This window comes from Rhododendron vialii, chromosome 7a, assembly GCF_030253575.1.
Source record: "Rhododendron vialii isolate Sample 1 chromosome 7a, ASM3025357v1".
NCBI classification, from domain to species: domain Eukaryota; kingdom Viridiplantae; phylum Streptophyta; class Magnoliopsida; order Ericales; family Ericaceae; genus Rhododendron; species Rhododendron vialii.
This window is the reverse complement of record NC_080563.1, coordinates 26,936,094-26,952,831: the sequence shown is the minus strand read 5'-3', so window position 1 is coordinate 26,952,831 and position 16,738 is coordinate 26,936,094. Positions and strand designations below refer to the sequence as shown.

Here is a 16,738-nt window from a genome sequence, read left to right as displayed (position 1 = left end):
ATTCATATTCTTTTCTTTTTTTTTAATCCACATGAATTTACAATATTGTCTTTAAATGTGTGAAAAAATATATTGAATAAAGGGCAAGATAGTAAATTCAAGTGGATAAAGACAAAAAAAAGAGTGAAAATCAAATTCCGGTTATAAACTTCAGTTCTACGCTTTTACATATCGTGTTAGCTCCAAACATGTAAACCTTTTCAATCACCAGGTATGAAAGATTTTGATGACACTTCTGGGCTAACTAATAGAAATGTTTGGTGATGTTCCAGTTTTTGGCACAAATGGTCTCATCGGAACAATAAATGCAAATTTACTTGTCCAGCTGTTTGTTTCCAAAAGTAAAAAATGGCCTTGTAACAGCTAGTAGTGCAGTTCTAGGTTTGATGCGGGTGTGCCATAATTGGATTGCAGTCCAACTTTGTGTTAAGGCCTAGATGCCTCATATCTGACTTCTTCTAGAGCGATTGCGTACGACCTAAGGGGTGAGGCCATATGTGGTTCATGGTTTGCCTTTGCGGGATAAGGACTTAAAATTTTCCAACCGTTGTGAAAAATGGAAAGAAAAGAAAACATGACTGAACAATAAGGTAAATGAACTTTGTTAACGGTTTAACAAAGTAAATAGGTACAAGGAAATGAAATAAAATTTAGGCTTGGCTAGATTAGATACAAACTTTGCTAGAAATGTAAAGGTAATTGAAAGATAATTTGAGTAAACCGTGGGCTTGATTGGTCGGGGACCTTTGCTAAGGCCTTCCGTTTTGGTATTTATAGGCAAAGTTCCAGGCCTTGAGCTGCTTCCACAGGCCTTCACGCATGGCTGCCACGTATTCCAAGCCTTGCTCCTTACTCCAAACCTTCAGCTGCATTTTCAGGCCTGACAACAACTTTTTTAGGCCTGAAATTGCCTCTTTTTGCATAGATACTTGCTAATAGAAGATTTTTGAGACTTTTAAGGCTGAAAGCTGAAATTTTTCTGTAAAAGAGAAGACTTTTCAGTTACTTTTCGACCTTGATTGGCCCTAAGGTGGATCCTTCTGTAAGAAGATTCATTACAAAGAGAATCCTTGAAACTTGCGCCCTCTTTTTCTGCAACAAAAGACCAAGCAGGCTTGGTTAAGCTGCTTGTGAGCAACTTGTACAAGCTTGATTGAGCTGCTTGTGAGCAGCTTAGAGAGAACCTTCTAGGCCTTTGAGCAGGTTCTAGGCCTTTTTGACTTCTTCATTTTTCAAGCCTGAATAAATCTGAAAAAACTGGGTCAAGGCCTGAAAAACGAAACTTGGCCTAATTGGGCTAAATAGGCTTGAAAAACTAGTCCAAGCTTTGATTAGTTGGGTTAAAGCCTGAACCTAATCTGGGTTTTAACTCAATTGAGCCAAAAAAGCCTAAGAATAGGCCCACTATATATTCAACCAAAGGCCTAAATCAATCAAGGCCTAATTCAACGAAGGCCCAAAATGTTATTTTGGGCCCCACTAATCCATTAACAAATTTCTTTTTAGAATTTGGCAAAAAATGGGTGTAAACAATGGCCTCCCATGCCTTGATTCTTTACTTTTAGGATCAAGGCGTGTATAAAAGTAAAACCATTTTTGGCTTCCAAATAGACCTCAATTTCAGTTTTAGCATGTCTTTTTTTTTTTTTTTTGTTTGCCTTGCCTATGGACATTGTAGGCTTTAGGCATTTTCCATGCATGCTTTCAGGCGTCTGAAAATATTCTCTAAATTCAGACTTTGGAATGAGCCTACCAACCATCTTTTTGTTGGATAGGCCTGTGAAAGGCCTCTCTTATTAGGCATGTTTACGCCAATAGAGCCTATGTTCGAGCCTAAAAATATGTTTGGAAGGCTTGATCAAACTCCCACTTAGAGTATTCATAATAAAGATTCATGCCTACTTAAAGAGCTCAAAGGGCCTTCATCTCTGTGGAAAAGGCCTTCATACACTAATACGAGGCCTCTTTTCAGTCCCGGTTGCAGAGAATCCCCAAACCTATGAAAGGTTTGACAACAAGGCCTGGAAATATGTTGAAAGGCCTAAAAAGGTGGCTCAAGCCTAAAGAAAGAGCTTAAAGGGCCTCCTTTACTGCAAGAAAGGCCTATTTATACCAATATAAGACTTGTGTCCACGCCTGAACCATGAAAAAGCCTAGCAAGGACTAAAAATGTATTGGCAGGCCTGAACCTCTACGGAAAAGGCTTGGTAAGAACTTAAAAATAAGGCCTACACAATGACTGGTAGGCCTTGGCCGAACATTTTTAGAGATGCATGTTCGGCTTTCAAAGGGCTTTTACTAGTACTTAGCCCTTCTTGACACCACTTTGGTATTTCTGTGTAAGCCAAGTGCATAACACTCGCTTTTGATGTGCCCCACAAATTCAATGTGGGCGCGATTCCACAGCTTTAAGGCATACAGTTGGCCTATGCTTGAAATGCCTTTTGGCAGTGTGGATAATTCCAAAAAGACCTTCATCTACCGGGGGAGGAAGGGAATCTCCAATCACTAATGAATCAAGATCAAGCCCTGGAGTGTCGTCATTTTCTTCCTCTTCATGTCGTTCTTCCTATTCTAGAATGACTGCAACATGTAATTCAGACCTGCATCAATGATTTGCTCATCGCCTAGGATTGAATCTAGATGTAGCAGCTCTTCAGAGACTTCAGAAAGCTCTTGAGAAGAGAAAATGGACTGATTTTGCCTCATAATTGGACTTTCCATGTTCTGGCTTTTTCCAGGCCTGAGATCTTGCTCCCCTTGCGTTGAAACAAGCCTATTGTTTTGCTCCTCCAGGCCTAAAAATAGCTTTCCATCTAGAAGTTTTTCAAAAACCTTTGAATGTTTGCTACTGAGTTCAGGCCAGAAACTGTTGTCACCCAGGCCTTGTCGCTGGTCGGGAATCCTCAAAAGCCTGAACTGAGAATTTTGCCCCTCGAGTGCAGTTCCTTGGCCTCCTTACCCCCTGAGTGCAGGGCTTTCGGAAGGTACGGCCTGAGAGAATCCTGGAGGCCTGGTGTGCTCACTTGAGGCTTGTTCAGACGCATTTAGGCCTTAAATCGAGCCTGAAGTGTCAAAACCGTGATACTGGTGGTGGAGTAGGAGTTGACAACTCATCCTTAATTAAGTTTAGCCAACGCTTCAATAACGGCCTGATTGGAGTTGATAATGGCCTGGTTGGACTCTTCGAGCCTACACAAAGCTGCATCCCAAGGATTAAAGAACTCTTGCGAGAGCTCTTCGCTAGATGCAACAGTACAAGACTGAATGCTCATGTCTTCTCCAACTTGGCCCTCAAAGTTCTGAGTATGAGGATCACCAAAGCCACCATTTTGAAATTCAGGCCGTTCGGGCAGGCCTGAATGCATGACACTTGAATAGCCATGTGACTTAGCATTAAGGAGATAGTTTACCTCATCACGTAATTGGCGTTCCTCATTTTCAAGTATGTCAACATCTTCTTCAAGCCTTCTAATTGCATCGTTGTAGAAGTGTTGTGCGTCAAGAAACCAACCCTCCGTAGGATTGAGTTGATACTTCTCTCTGTCGAGATGGTTGATTTCGTCTTCAAGTTCGTCGACCTTATCATATTGCCAACTAATTTATTCTTCACATCACCGAATCTCAACATCTAATTCAACATATTGAATCAACATGAATTAGCGTGATCATTCCCCTTGAAATGATTAAGGTCCAACTAGGCGTGCCAGTGTTTGTTTCCAAAAAGTAAAAATTGGCCTTGTAACAGCGAGTATTGCAGTTCTAGGCCTGATGCAGGCGTGCCAGGACTGGATTGCAGTCCAACTTCGTGTTAAGGCCTGGATATCTCAAATCTGACTTCTTCTAGAGCGATTGCGTACGACCTAAGGGGTGAGGCCGTATGTGGTTCATGGTTTACCTTTGCAGGATAAGGACTTAAAATTTCCCAACCGTTGTGAAAAATGGAAAGAAAAGAAAAAAAGACTGAACAATAAGTAAATGAACTTTATTAACGGTTTAACAAAGTAAATAGGTACAAGGAAATGAAATAAAATCTAGGCTTGGCTAGATTAGGTACAACCTATGCTAGAAATGTAAAGGTAATTGAAAGATAATTTGAGTAAGCCGTGGACTTGATTGATTGGGGACCTTTGCTAAGGCCTTCCGTTCTGGTATTTATAGGCAAAGTTCCAGGCCTTGAGCTGCTTCCATAAGCCTTCATGCATGGCGGCCACGTGCCCCAAGCCTTGCTCCTTAATCCAAACCTTCAGCTGCATTTTCAGGCCTGAGAACAACCTTTTCAGGCCTAAAATTGCCTCTTTTTGCATAGATACTTGCAAAAAGGAGATTTTTGAGACTTTTAAGGCTGAAAGCTGAAACTTTTCTGTAAAAGATAAGACTTTTCAGTTACTTTTCGACCTTGATTGGCTCTAAGGTGGATCCTTCTGCAAGAAGATTCAAAACAAAGAGAATCCTTGAAACTTGCGCTCTCTTTTCCTGCAACAAAAGACCAAGCAGGCATAGTTAAGCTGTTTGTGAGCAGCTTGTGAGCTGTTTAGAGAGAACATTCTAGGTCTTTGAGCAGGTTCTAAGCCTTTTTGACTTCTTCATTTTCAGGTCTGAATAAATCCGTAAAAACTGGGCCAATGCCTGAAAAACAAATCTTGGCCTAATTGGGCTAAATAGGCCTGAAAAACTAGTCCGAGCTTTGATTAGTTGGGCTAAGGCCTGAATCTAATCTGGGTTTTAACTCAATTGGGCCGAAAAAGCCTAAGAATAGGCCCACTATATATTCGACCAAAGGCCTAAATCAATCAAGGCCCAAAATATTATTTTTGGCCACTAATCCATTAACAAATTTCTTTTTAGAATTTGGCCAAAAATAAGTGTAAACACCAGCATAATGTGGTTGATCGATCATGGTGAACTTCGTTATCAGGATAAGGTTCTGATCGTTAGCTGGTTCTATGTTATGTGTTGCATTCTGCTTCAGTCTCAATATTAAGGACAAGAAGATGTGTAAGAATTATCCGTTTTTTGTAACTTAGGTAATTGGTGCTTAATTCCTAGTTGGATAGACAATCTTAATGGCCGAAATATGTAGCATTACGTCCAATACTAGCTTTACCATTGTCGATCGAGTGTCTGACACAGTTTTATACATCTGATTTGGCGAGTGTGATCCTTTGCATGCAGGATAAAAATATAGACCACGTGCACATCATTTCCTATCATTAGGGAATATAAGGGGTTGAGTTTTGTTCACCCTCTACTTAAGAGGGTGAACATTGTTTTTCTTCTTATTGGTTGAAATGGTATGGATTCCACCGTAAAATGATGTCATGCTTTACCAAAAGGTGTATTGCAGGTGTGAAATCTATACCATTTTAATCAATAAAAGGGAGGGTACGTAATGTTCACCATCTTTTAATGAGGATAAACAAAATTGCACTCGAATATAAGCCCTCATAAACTACTTGTGGTTAGTTAAATAAAATCCATTGTCACATATTCCATTCAAATTAACAAGAAGGAAGTGTAAGCAGAGTAAACTCTCCGATAAGACAAAAGCATCCTTCTAAATCATCCCCTTGTGCGTCACGAATGTTTTGTGGTTTTTTTTGGTAACTAAAATTTTTTGTGGTAAGTTGTCACGAATGTTCTCCAACATTAAAAAAATAAAATAACGGATTTAGGACAAACAATTATGTTGTGCTCAATACTTTCTTTTCTTAGATTAATTCTAATCTCTGTCTGTAATTTACAATACACCAAACACTACAACATAAATTTTTCTTATTTTTCCTTTCTTTTCAAAGCTGGAAACAAATCAATGTACTTGCTCGACCAAGTTAAGGATTTAGAACAAACAACATTAACTACTTTTAACACTAGTGCTTTTTGGGCCCCTTATTCTGTCTGATTTGGGGAGCTTGAATTTGATGATCCCAGATAACATGTAGACCAGCACACCAGGAGCGGTCTGATCCCTTATTTGAGCAGATCCACACGGAGGAGGAAAGATAGAAATAAATCCATTTCCCCTCCTTCCTTTTTTTTTCCTTGGTTGGAAGAAGAGCCTTATCAACACGTGAGAATTTGAAGTGCACACCCAATAGCAGACATGATAGAATGAAGAAGTGCTTCAAACCAAAATTCAGGGACAACACAATGGGGTGCGTTATGTGCACGCGTGCGAGAGAGAGAGAGAGAGAGAGAGTCTGAAATCTGTAATTATATTCTGTAACAGGTACAAATCATTAGAAAGGTAAACACACAACTGCACAACACAAGTAAACCATATATGGCTACTTCATGACAACATGTCAGGACATTTCTAGCACAACAAGGATGACAATAGATACAAACATTTCCTACACAGAGGTCTATACAAAACCTGGTCAGTAGCTATCAAAATACCTCTACTAGTTCACATCAACAACAATATCAGCCTCTTTCAAAAGCTGGTCAGTCAAAGAACAAAGCCCTGCAACTTTCGTCGTAAGTTCGCCAATACACTCACTGTTAGCCACATTTACTCCAAGATCACCATCTTTATTATGCGCAAAGACTTCAGAGTCAGAATCCAATTCAAAACTCAAACTAGCTTTACCCAAAAGCTCTCGGCTCATCTCGGCTAGTTTTTGGAGAGCACTTGTTGCGGCTTCAACTTCCAATTCAGCCGCCTCCAGTTCAAGCTTATCAATTGCCAGGTCACCCATAGTTCTTTCACCAATTCTCTCTTGGGCCAAAGCATAAAGTTGCCTTAGCTCATTAGCATCTTGGACCATTTCTTCCTTCAGCTTCTTTAATTCTTTTTCTCTTGCGTCTAATCTTCCTTGAACCATTTTGAGCTCTTCATCTTTGACTATGACAGCCCTCTCTGCAGCCAGAATTTCCATTTCCTTCGTTCTCAGCTCTCCAGTGAACTCAAGTTCAGTTTCAAGTTGTTTCTTTCCCCACTTGAAATCGCCAGATGGTTTCTTTGACATTGGACCCAAAGAATTGGTCTCCGTTTCATTATCAAGGTGCAACCCTTCATACTCTTTGTCCTTTACGGAAACAACCAGCTTGTTTGTGAGCTCCACAAGCCGTTCAACCACACTTTCGGCTTCAGAAAATTTCTTCTCTGTATCAAATAGATCATTTTGCACCGACTGCATATGCTCCTCTTTCTCCTTTAGCATGCTTGCTGCTTGCATAAACTGGTCTTCTCTACTGTTCTTAAGGGATTTAAACTCAAAAATCTCCTCATTTACTTCCTTTAACTTCTTCCCAGCATTGGAGAGTTCCAAACTTCTTTCGTCTAAAATAAGCTGCAGAGAAGCCAGCTCAGACTTTAACTGCTGGACTTCTAGTCTGGCCTCTACCAATTCTAACTCTTTAACCTGAAGAAGATTGTGCATTTCTCCAAACTGGGTACTTTCTCGGTCTAGCATCTCCTGAAGAAAAGACTTCTCTTGAATTGCCTGTTCCAGTGAAGCTCTCTCATTACACAACTCGCCTTGCAACTGTTCAATAAGCTCCTTTTCCATTGATAGGTCCTGCTCGAGCCCCTTGTTTCGAGCCTTCGCAACCCTAAGCTTCACGCTCTTGCTCTCTACGTGTATTTGGGCATCTTTCAAACTTTTCATATGAGATATGACACTTCTCTTTAGTTCTTCAAGTTCGATAAGTTGTTTTTGTAACAGCTGCTCCTGATCTTCCATTTTTGTTCTAGAGGATGCCAAAGCTTTCTGAGATGAAACTAATTCAGACCTCACATTAGCAAGAAGTTTATTCACTCTTCCAAAATCCTCCATAGTTTCAATAGCTTCTTCGTTGTGCTTAGATGCTTCTTCTGACAGTTTTTTCAGCTCTTCTTGTGCTAAAAGCCACGCCATTGTCTGCTTGCCCAAATTGGCCTTGGCAACTTCTAACTTCTTCTCATCAAGTTTCTGCAATGACGCAGAAACTTGTAGTTCTTCTTCTTTCTCTTGGATTTTTTCCCGAAGCTGCTGAATTTCAACTTCCTGTTTCTTTACAACTCTATTGGCCCCGTCCAGGAGATGAGCCTTGGATTTTAGTTCAACTCCAGTATTGACAGCTTCTTCACTTTTTTTCACTAATTCCCTTTCCAGTTTGTTAATTTCATCTTCTTTAAAAGACAGTGCATATTGTATGGTAGAAATTTCGTCAACCCTCTGTTTAATTTGAAGCTTTAGGTCTTCTATTTGTGTGGCTTGAGAAGCTAAGTTAAGATTAGCTAGCTTCAGCTCCTCTTCTAGTTTCATGTGCTCAGAGCAAGCAGCCGCTATTTCATTCTCTCTATGGACTAACTCTTCCTGGGCACAATTTAGTTCAGTGCGTTCCAATAACACCTTGCTTTCTGCATCTTGTAGATCATCTTCCTTCTTTTTCAATGAGGCAAGTGCGGCTTGGAGGTCAGACTCCAAAATTTGAAGATTTATCCCCGACTGAGCATCATTGAAGAGACTAGAATCTGTACCCATTTCTTCCAGTTTCTGCGTCTGGGCATATAACCTCTCCAAAAGAGTCCTTGAAGGATCACTTGCCCCATTGTCACTCATTCTAGACTTCCTATTGTCTAGCAATGATTTAACACTCCAAGGGGGATGGCTCCTTCTGGGGAATGCTATCAATGCTAATCTCTTCCGCTTTCCATTAAGCCAGAGAGAGCACCCCTGCAGAAAAAAAGTTTTACGTGGTTGTACATGGTCATCAATTGGCAAGAAAAAAATCAAGCTAAATATAAAAATGTACTATCTTTCAACTCTTCTTTTGGTGAATTAGCAGGTGGACTTAAATCATTATCCTTCCATATGATTTGCAAACAATCAAAAGAGAAAAAGTACATGTGCAGATAAGAGGCTCCATGAAAAACAGAAAAGAAAAGAAGAAAAAGAAGACGATTGATTACAGGAAGGTTAGGGTCTTAAAAGAACCTCAAAGTGGAGGGAAAGAGATTTAGCTAACAATCCGGGGAATCATTTCACAGTATTATTATTGCGAAGTTCCAAAGAATTAATCCAATGTAATCCCAAACTTCATTCAAATAAGAGGAAATAAAGTCAGATTATGGAATTTTTCTCATTTGAGCAATGTTTCGGTAAATAGGTTGCGGTTTTGCAGGTTCTTTTTCCCACAAAGCAGAAATACAATCACAAACATCATAATGACAAGAATGTTTACCAAGCATACAGCATTCACATATTCTTGTGATTTAACGTGTTGAGGTCCCTGAGAATGTAATAAACAAAAAGGTTGATGCCGTCCAAAAAAGGTGGCAAGGGGTATTCCAGTAATTTAACCATAATTTGGTCTTGGAGGGTAATGATTGCCCATTCGTCCACTTGGGATATTGGCTACACATGGGCTGGATTCTTGGAAGTGTCTTTTCGATTCTAGTCAACTCCAATGTCTATTTATTTCTAGTCAAAGTCTTTAGAATCAATTGGTTGATCAAAAAAAAAAGAGTCTGTGTTCAATGCGTCTTAAGGAATCTAAAGTTAGTTGAAGGTTATTTATTATGGGAAGTTCTAGAGTCAAGTTGAAATGGGTATAAATATGATTGTAAGCCTTATGGCAAATGATGATGAATGATTGAGTGAATGAAAATTTACAAGAGCTTTAAGCTTCTATGATTGTGTGATGCAATCTCATTCTTTGGTGTGATAATAAAGAGGCCTTAGGTGTGATGCCTTTGGTAACCTAGGTGTGAGGCCTAGATCTATCTTCGTAAACCCTTCTCCTCTTCTCTTTTACTATTCACAGCCCCCAAAACAACCATTTTTCTTGTTTTTGATCATACTTAGCCTTCTATCAATCCCGTCATGCATCACTCTAATACTCCCTCGCACATGCGACCCCTAACAAGCACCTGGGCAACCAACAGATCCATAACATATGTACTACAACAAAACAAGGTGCACTTAAGGCAAAAACAATGGGGCAAACTATCAAGAGACTAAGAGAGTCTTGTTCAAAAACCTCCGAAAGCCTAGCTCTGAGTCCATGTTAAATCATCTAACTCAAAACCAATTGGCAATGAATGGAGAAGCCCCATCGCTAAACCTAAAAAATTTTCCTGATACCCAAGTAGCAACCTTTTTTTTTTTAACGGCAAAAAGAAATTTTATAATCTTTGAAATTGTTATAAAGATTAAAAGAACAAGGGTTGACAGCATCATACTCCTAAATCTAAGAACAAAAATTCCTAAAACAACGGGTAATCCTGTGCGAAAGGACCCGAGACCTAATCCCTTAATTGGCAAGAAGCAATCAAGGAGCACCCATTGGGACAAAGCCAACACCTTTAAAAGGTCTTAAAGCATGATAAAACAGTTTAAAACAAATTGGGGCACAAAATGGAGCAGAGCCCAAACTCCCAAGAGGCCTACAAGCCCAAATAACAGGGGACAAGCCCATCAAACACAGCTCAACCCTAACCAGCAACACAACCGCCCTAACCCAAACAACAACTCGACCGCCACCAACCACCGGCCATCCCATAGCCACAGCCACTGCATGCCACAAATCTGTTGAAACACCACAACATAGCAATCATCAACGGAAACCCCCATCCTCAGAGCTCCACCGACAGCCGCTGACGCCACACTTGCCGTTAGGCCAAGAACCATTCAAACCCAAGAGAAAGAAACGGTGGAGGCGCTCAAACCACACCCCTGCGAGCCACAAGATCAGACCTAGCCGTTACACAGAAACCGATTATCCCAACAGAACTAATCGGCGATCGACCACCCAAAAGAGGAGAGACGAGATGTAGCAGCGACGAGGGCCGAAGCAGAGAAAGGCCGAAATAGAGCAGCAGCCGGAGAAGAAGAACGGATTAGGGAGAAACCGCCGGCGAAAACACCCCAACACGATCCGAACCACCGTGAACCTGCTGTGCATCGCCGATCCCAAAAACGGTTGGAGAGGCTCCGGTCAGAGGTCACGATGCCGGATCTGGTGCCGCTACACCCATGTACACCTGCAAAGAAAACAAAGTGAAGGAAAAAATGGAGGAGAAGCCTGGGGGGAGGAGGGAGGAGGACACCTCACCCCCCTCCCCCCCCCCAGGCAGCAGTTCGCTGGAAAGAAGTCGAAGGGTTTGGGTTAGAGAGAGGAGGTCTCAGTTGAGAGAGAGAGAGAGAGAGAAGTGGGATTTCCCAACCAGCAACCTAAGTTGTATCTTTTTGCCCATTCTCCAAGATACCCCGCTGCTGCCCCCTGGATGTCTAGCAAGTACCAACCCGTTCCGTTAGGATACTTTAGAAAGGTTACTACGGATGTGGTGAAGAATTCAAAAGGTCAAAAACCCTTCAAAACTAAAAAGGTCCAACTCCATCAGCATTGAAATCTGGGCCAACCTGGATACTCATCCCTCTCTTTTAGCACCTCATCGCAATCAATGTTATCAGTGGGGAATAAAAAGGGTTCATCCCTGTGAAAAGAGGCTTAATGCCGGGAGATCCCATCTCTCACTACTTATTCTTGTTGGTCATGGAGGCTTTCTCTGGTTTCTTGAGGCTCAGAATTAGTCAAGGAGGGTTCTGTTATCATCCCAAATTTGCATCCATTGGTTTATCCCACGATTCCCATCTTTCTTTTGTTGATGATATGTTTGTCCTTTGTGGTGCTGAGGTGCAATCATTTGAGCTTATTAAAGAGGTTCTGAAGGATTTCTTCTACTTCTCTGGTTTGCAGCCTCATTTGGGGAAGAGTACTTGCTTCTTTGCAGCTGTGAGCTCTGACAGAAAGCAAGTTCTGAGGCAGATTCTGGATATCCCTGAAGCTGACCTTTGTTAGGTATTTGGGTGTGCCCTTGATCTCTACAAAGTTGAACTATGCTGATTGTGTTGTGCTCAAGGATAGAATGCTTAGAAGGATTCAGTCATGGTCCAATAAGTTGTTATCTTTTGGGGGAAGGGCCCAACTGATTAGCTCTGTCTTATTCAGCATCCAAGTTTATTGGGCCTCTATTTTATTTTTCCTAGCAAAACTATGACAGAAATCGAAAGCATGCGCAGTGCATTTTTATGGAAAGGGGTTGGTTCAATCTAACTGGTGTTAAAGTCTCTTGGAGCTCTGTTTGTGTGCCTAAAAAAGAGGGTGGGCTTGGCTTCAAAAGGCTCAAGGAATGGAACAGGGCCTCTATGCTTAGGAACTTATGGGCCCTTTGCAATGAGGAGGATATCCTCTGGGAGAAATGGATTCATTCAATGTTATCAAAGACCAATGTATATGGTACATGAGCCTTCCCATTAACTCTTCTTGGACTATGAGGAAGCTTTTTGGTCTTAGGCAGATTGGTCAATCCTTCATTCAGTCAATCAGTGATTAAAAAATCGCGACTAGGCGATCTCCTAGGCGCAACTAGGCATGAGGCGAGCCTGTATCGCCTCACCGGTATGAGGCGAGAAGAGGTTGGACTAGGTGACCGACTAGTCGCGATTCGGCTCGATTAGTCGTGAGGCGCCTGAAAATCTCGCCTCACGTCGTTAGGCAAAAATAAAACTAACGAGGTCTATCTTAAACAAACAACAATCAGATATCATAATACCTCCTGGCTGTCTCTAATCTGCGGTCGATCAACAAGAAACAACGATCAGAAAAACGATCAATCTTCAGATTAGAGGAAATAGGCCATCTCTCTCTCTCTCTCTCTCTCTCTCTCTCTCTCTCTCTCTCTCTCTCTCTCTCTCTCTCTCTCTTTGGTGGGCTGCAGCTGCACAATCGTAATATATACATATATATACATACATATATATATATACACACATATATATATATATATATATATATATATATATATATATATATATATATATTATAATCCTCTCTACTCTCCCTCCCACTTGCCGCCACACATACATAATATAGGTATGTGTGTGTGTGTATATACTCCGTATATATTATCTGTATTCTTCTCTTTATGGATGAGCGTAATTTATGTTTTTTTACTAGTATTTCATATGTTGGATTGTTGGTTATTATGCAATATGGTGATGTTAATTCTAGTTTTGATGTTATGAGTGAATATTTGCTCATTTATGTAGTACATCTTGACTTCTTTTTTTTAAATGCTAGCCTCGCTCCAATGAGGCGCTCGCCTCGCCTCGTCCCCTCGTCTTTTACGGGCTTTGTCACCTCACCTTCGCCTCACGTTTTTAAATCACTGAGTCAATCATTGGCAATGATCAGTCTACCTTTTCATGGCTGGATAATTGGCATACTCTTGGGCCTCTTTATCTCAAGTATGGTGACAGAGCGGTCTTCAAGATGGGAAGATCTTTGGATGCCAAGGTCAGTTCCATTATCCATATTGGTGGGTGGTGGTGGCCTAGAAGAAGCAATGGTGTGATTGCTGAAATTATTAACAACACTGCTGCTACTCCTCTTCCATTTGAAACAGATGAGGACAGAGTGGTTTGGACCCTCTCTCCTTTTGGGACTTTCACAGCCAAATCTGCTTGGCTTGGGTTAAGGACCAGGGCTTCTGAAGTTCCCTGGCACGCTATTGTGTGGCATAAGGGTTCAGTTCCTAGGTGGGTGTTCATTTTATGGGTGGCTATTTGGGGCAGACTTGCAACTAGAGACAGACTCAGAACTTGGGGTATAACTCTGGATAGTGGCTGTGTGCTATGTGATGGGGGGATTGAATCCCATAACCATCTATTCTTCGATTGCTCGTATGCATTGCAGGTGTGGAATGAGGTCAAATCTTGATGTGGTTATGCTCAGACTTTCTCATCCTTGTCTTCTGAGCTCACCTGAAGGGTTTCGCATTGCCAAGGACCATGTATAAGCTCTGTCTTGCAGTGACTGTATATCATCTTTGAGGGAGAGAAATGGCCGTATATTTGGGAACTGCGGTGTGGACTCTGCTGGTTTGGTTAGTAGAATTTTTGGGTGATGTGACGGCTTGTCTTTGTTCTTGGAGAAGGATCCCCGCCTCTGCTGAGAATCAAGACTTGTGCCTTGTCTGGGGTCTTCCTCGTTGGTGCTCCAGCAACCTTAGTTAGGCCTTTTCTTTTGATGTATTTTGGATGTGTTGGGTTTGAATAGCCTTCTTTTTGGCAGTTTGCTCTTGTGTTTCTCCTGCATACATAGGAAGGAGGTGGTCTGTATTCACGGCTTTTCCCCCTTGATTTTGGTTGGTTAATAAATATCTTGTTCCAAAGAACTCATCTATATCAAAGGCTGAAATTAACGACTCAAAATCCCATCAAGATCAAGAAGACTATCGAAAAATTTACAACCCCAAACGTACTAAGGTTTTACAATCCCAAACAAACCAACGTGTAGCCCTAGTTAATTGAAACCAATCACATATATTATTAACCCAGAGCACTTTCCTTTCAAGCAGTAAAAATCTCAAAACCCTAAGAAACTTGCAATTTTCCGTTGAAACTAATCTTCTTCTTCTTTTATCCTAAAAATTAACTAATCTTGATAGGGTAAAATAGAAACACGTTAAAAAAAAAAAAAAAAAAGGACCAAGAAAGATAAGGGCACGTAATTAATAACCAAGAAATAGGAAATGAACACAAACAGTCTACGTTTTGGAAAGAAAAAAGGAGAAAGAAATACCTTGGATCGATGGTGAGAAGAGGAGGAGGCTGAGTGGTAGGGGCTCAGGGCGGTTGACAACGCCATGCTTGGCCTGCGGAGCAGAATTCGTACATGGCCCCCACCCTTTACTCTTCGTTATGTGTGTGTGCGTATGTAGAAGTAACAGAATCGACAGTGGAAGCGCACAAAGAGAATTAGAATCGAGAGAGAGAGAGAGAGAGAGAGAGAGAGAGAGAGACTTGAAGGTACCGAAAGGAATTAGAGGGAAACGAAGGTGGGAAAATGGAGAGGGAAGAAGAGGTCGGCTCACGTTAACATCAACGTTCGCGGACACTTAGGTTGCGCCTGGTATGTTAAATTCCAGTCGATAATTCCATAATGGACCAAAACCATATAAACCCCTAAGCGTCATCATTTAGCCCGAAGCCCATGACATGCCCGAAGTCCGCCCGGCCTATTAGGCTTTTACCCGGCCCGAGCCCGTAAAACGGACGGGTTGGCCTGGCCCATAGCTTGTAATAGGCGGGCTTGGGCTTATGAATTTTTACTCGACCCGCCCGTAGGCCCGGCCCGTGAGCTTGCTTGGCAGCCTGCCCGTGGTACCCGCCAACTAGCCTAAAATCCCACAAAATCCTTTCTTTTTTCCCTTGATTTAGTTCTGGCCCAAGGAAATTTAAGCTCGCCTATTGCCCCGCCCCGCTTTTGGCCCGTCGGCCTGTCAATTGGGTAGCCCGTGGGCTAGGCTTGGGCTTCAATTTATGGTAGGTAGTCCAACCCAACCGGCTCGAAAAAAAGAAAAAGCCCGATCAGCTCGGCCCGTGGGAAGGCTTGGGCAATGACTTGGCGGGCTGGGCCGGCCCGATGATGACCCTTAGAAGCACCAATGGTGCCACCCATTTTCGGGTTTTGCATAAATAATCTAAGTTGTTTATTGATCTTAAATTTTTTTCAGTGGTTTTTTAAGAAACGGAAATTCTATGTGTACCGACCATTTTTGTAGGGAAACCGTAAACATATATACACGAAAGATAGGGTGTTTAGATCAAGCACCCTACACACATCGGATGCCGTTGATTCCCGCGTAGGGCCCCTCGGTTTTTTTTTAAAAAATTTTTGGACGGATCGGATCGGCGGCCGCGCGCGGCCGTCGGTACACCGTCGGTATGGGCCGGTCGATGTAAATAGCAGTACTCTTTAAGAAATTAGCTCTACAAGATCGGATAATTGCAAGTTTCTTATCTACAATCGTATTTGATCAAACACTTGCATATATATGATTGAAGTGACTTATTGACTTATTGCAATGAAGCTTGAAAAAATATTTTTAAATTAATGAACGATTTGAATCATTTTTGCGAGACTCAAAAATAAACTTTACGCGTCGATCTGTACACCATTGGTGCATTATGATAGATACCCATAGACGGGTTATACTTTTTTCTTTTGGTACGAAATATAGGGCGAACTTTAGAAGTGAGAATCACCGAACAATTAGCCATGAGTAGTTTCTAGAGAAGTTTGTCACGGGCAAAAACCTGTACGGAATACTAATGTTTTCTGTTTATCTTCTAGAAGACATAGTACTAGCACTGTATTTTTTTTTAAATGCCAAATTAAAAAAAAATTTATTGAACTCTTTAATTTAGTGTCAAGAAATTTTAAAAATTATACACGAAAGTTCTTCATTTTTAAGCCAAAAATTGCACTTCTTTTTTAAGGGACTAACTTTTATTGGGATAGAAGGAGCAACTCTTTTCATCTCTTTTTCTCCTTTCTCTTGTAATTGACATAACCACCGAAAAAAACCTCATTTTCTAAAGAAAAAGCATACGGTTACAGTTAAAGACAAAAACACAAAACAACAACAGTTACAGTTTAAACAAAAACCATTTCTGGTTTGCATTTCTGAAAAATGTAAATCCAAAAAACGAGGGGAAAAAAAACTTACAAAGAAAGATAGGACAAGAAAACAAATTACTTCTATTGTTTTTGGGACTAAAAGGAACCATATAAAATCAATAGGAATCTGTTAAAAAAGTCAAAACTTTGTGCTCGTGTACTCGTGAAGATGGGCCTGCACAAGCAAACACTCCTTTTATTTTTCTCCTTTTCCATTTTTCCTTCTCCTAAAAATTTTGCAGTTCAAAAAACAAAAAAGGTTGACATGAACACAATCCGCAGG

General features: G+C 41.1%; 1 protein-coding gene across 2 annotated transcripts; it reads right to left on the bottom strand.

Annotated features, from left to right (window-relative positions):
* Positions 1-6,196: 6,196 nt before the first annotated feature.
* On the bottom strand, positions 6,197-14,917 carry LOC131332523 (MAR-binding filament-like protein 1). Of its 2 annotated transcripts, XM_058366820.1 has the most exons (3): positions 14,575-14,701; positions 13,755-14,082; positions 6,197-8,663 (listed from the first exon to the last, which is right to left on the bottom strand). In XM_058366820.1, the coding sequence occupies exons 2-3, from the start codon at positions 13,815-13,817 to the stop codon at positions 6,405-6,407; spliced, it is 2,322 nt and encodes a 773-aa protein (XP_058222803.1). In that variant the 5' UTR covers positions 13,818-14,082; positions 14,575-14,701; the 3' UTR covers positions 6,197-6,404. The 2 variants fall into 2 exon arrangements, with proteins under 2 accessions (XP_058222803.1, XP_058222801.1); XM_058366818.1 differs by lacking the exon at positions 13,755-14,082 and having other exon boundaries at positions 14,575-14,917.
* Positions 14,918-16,738: the final 1,821 nt, after the last annotated feature.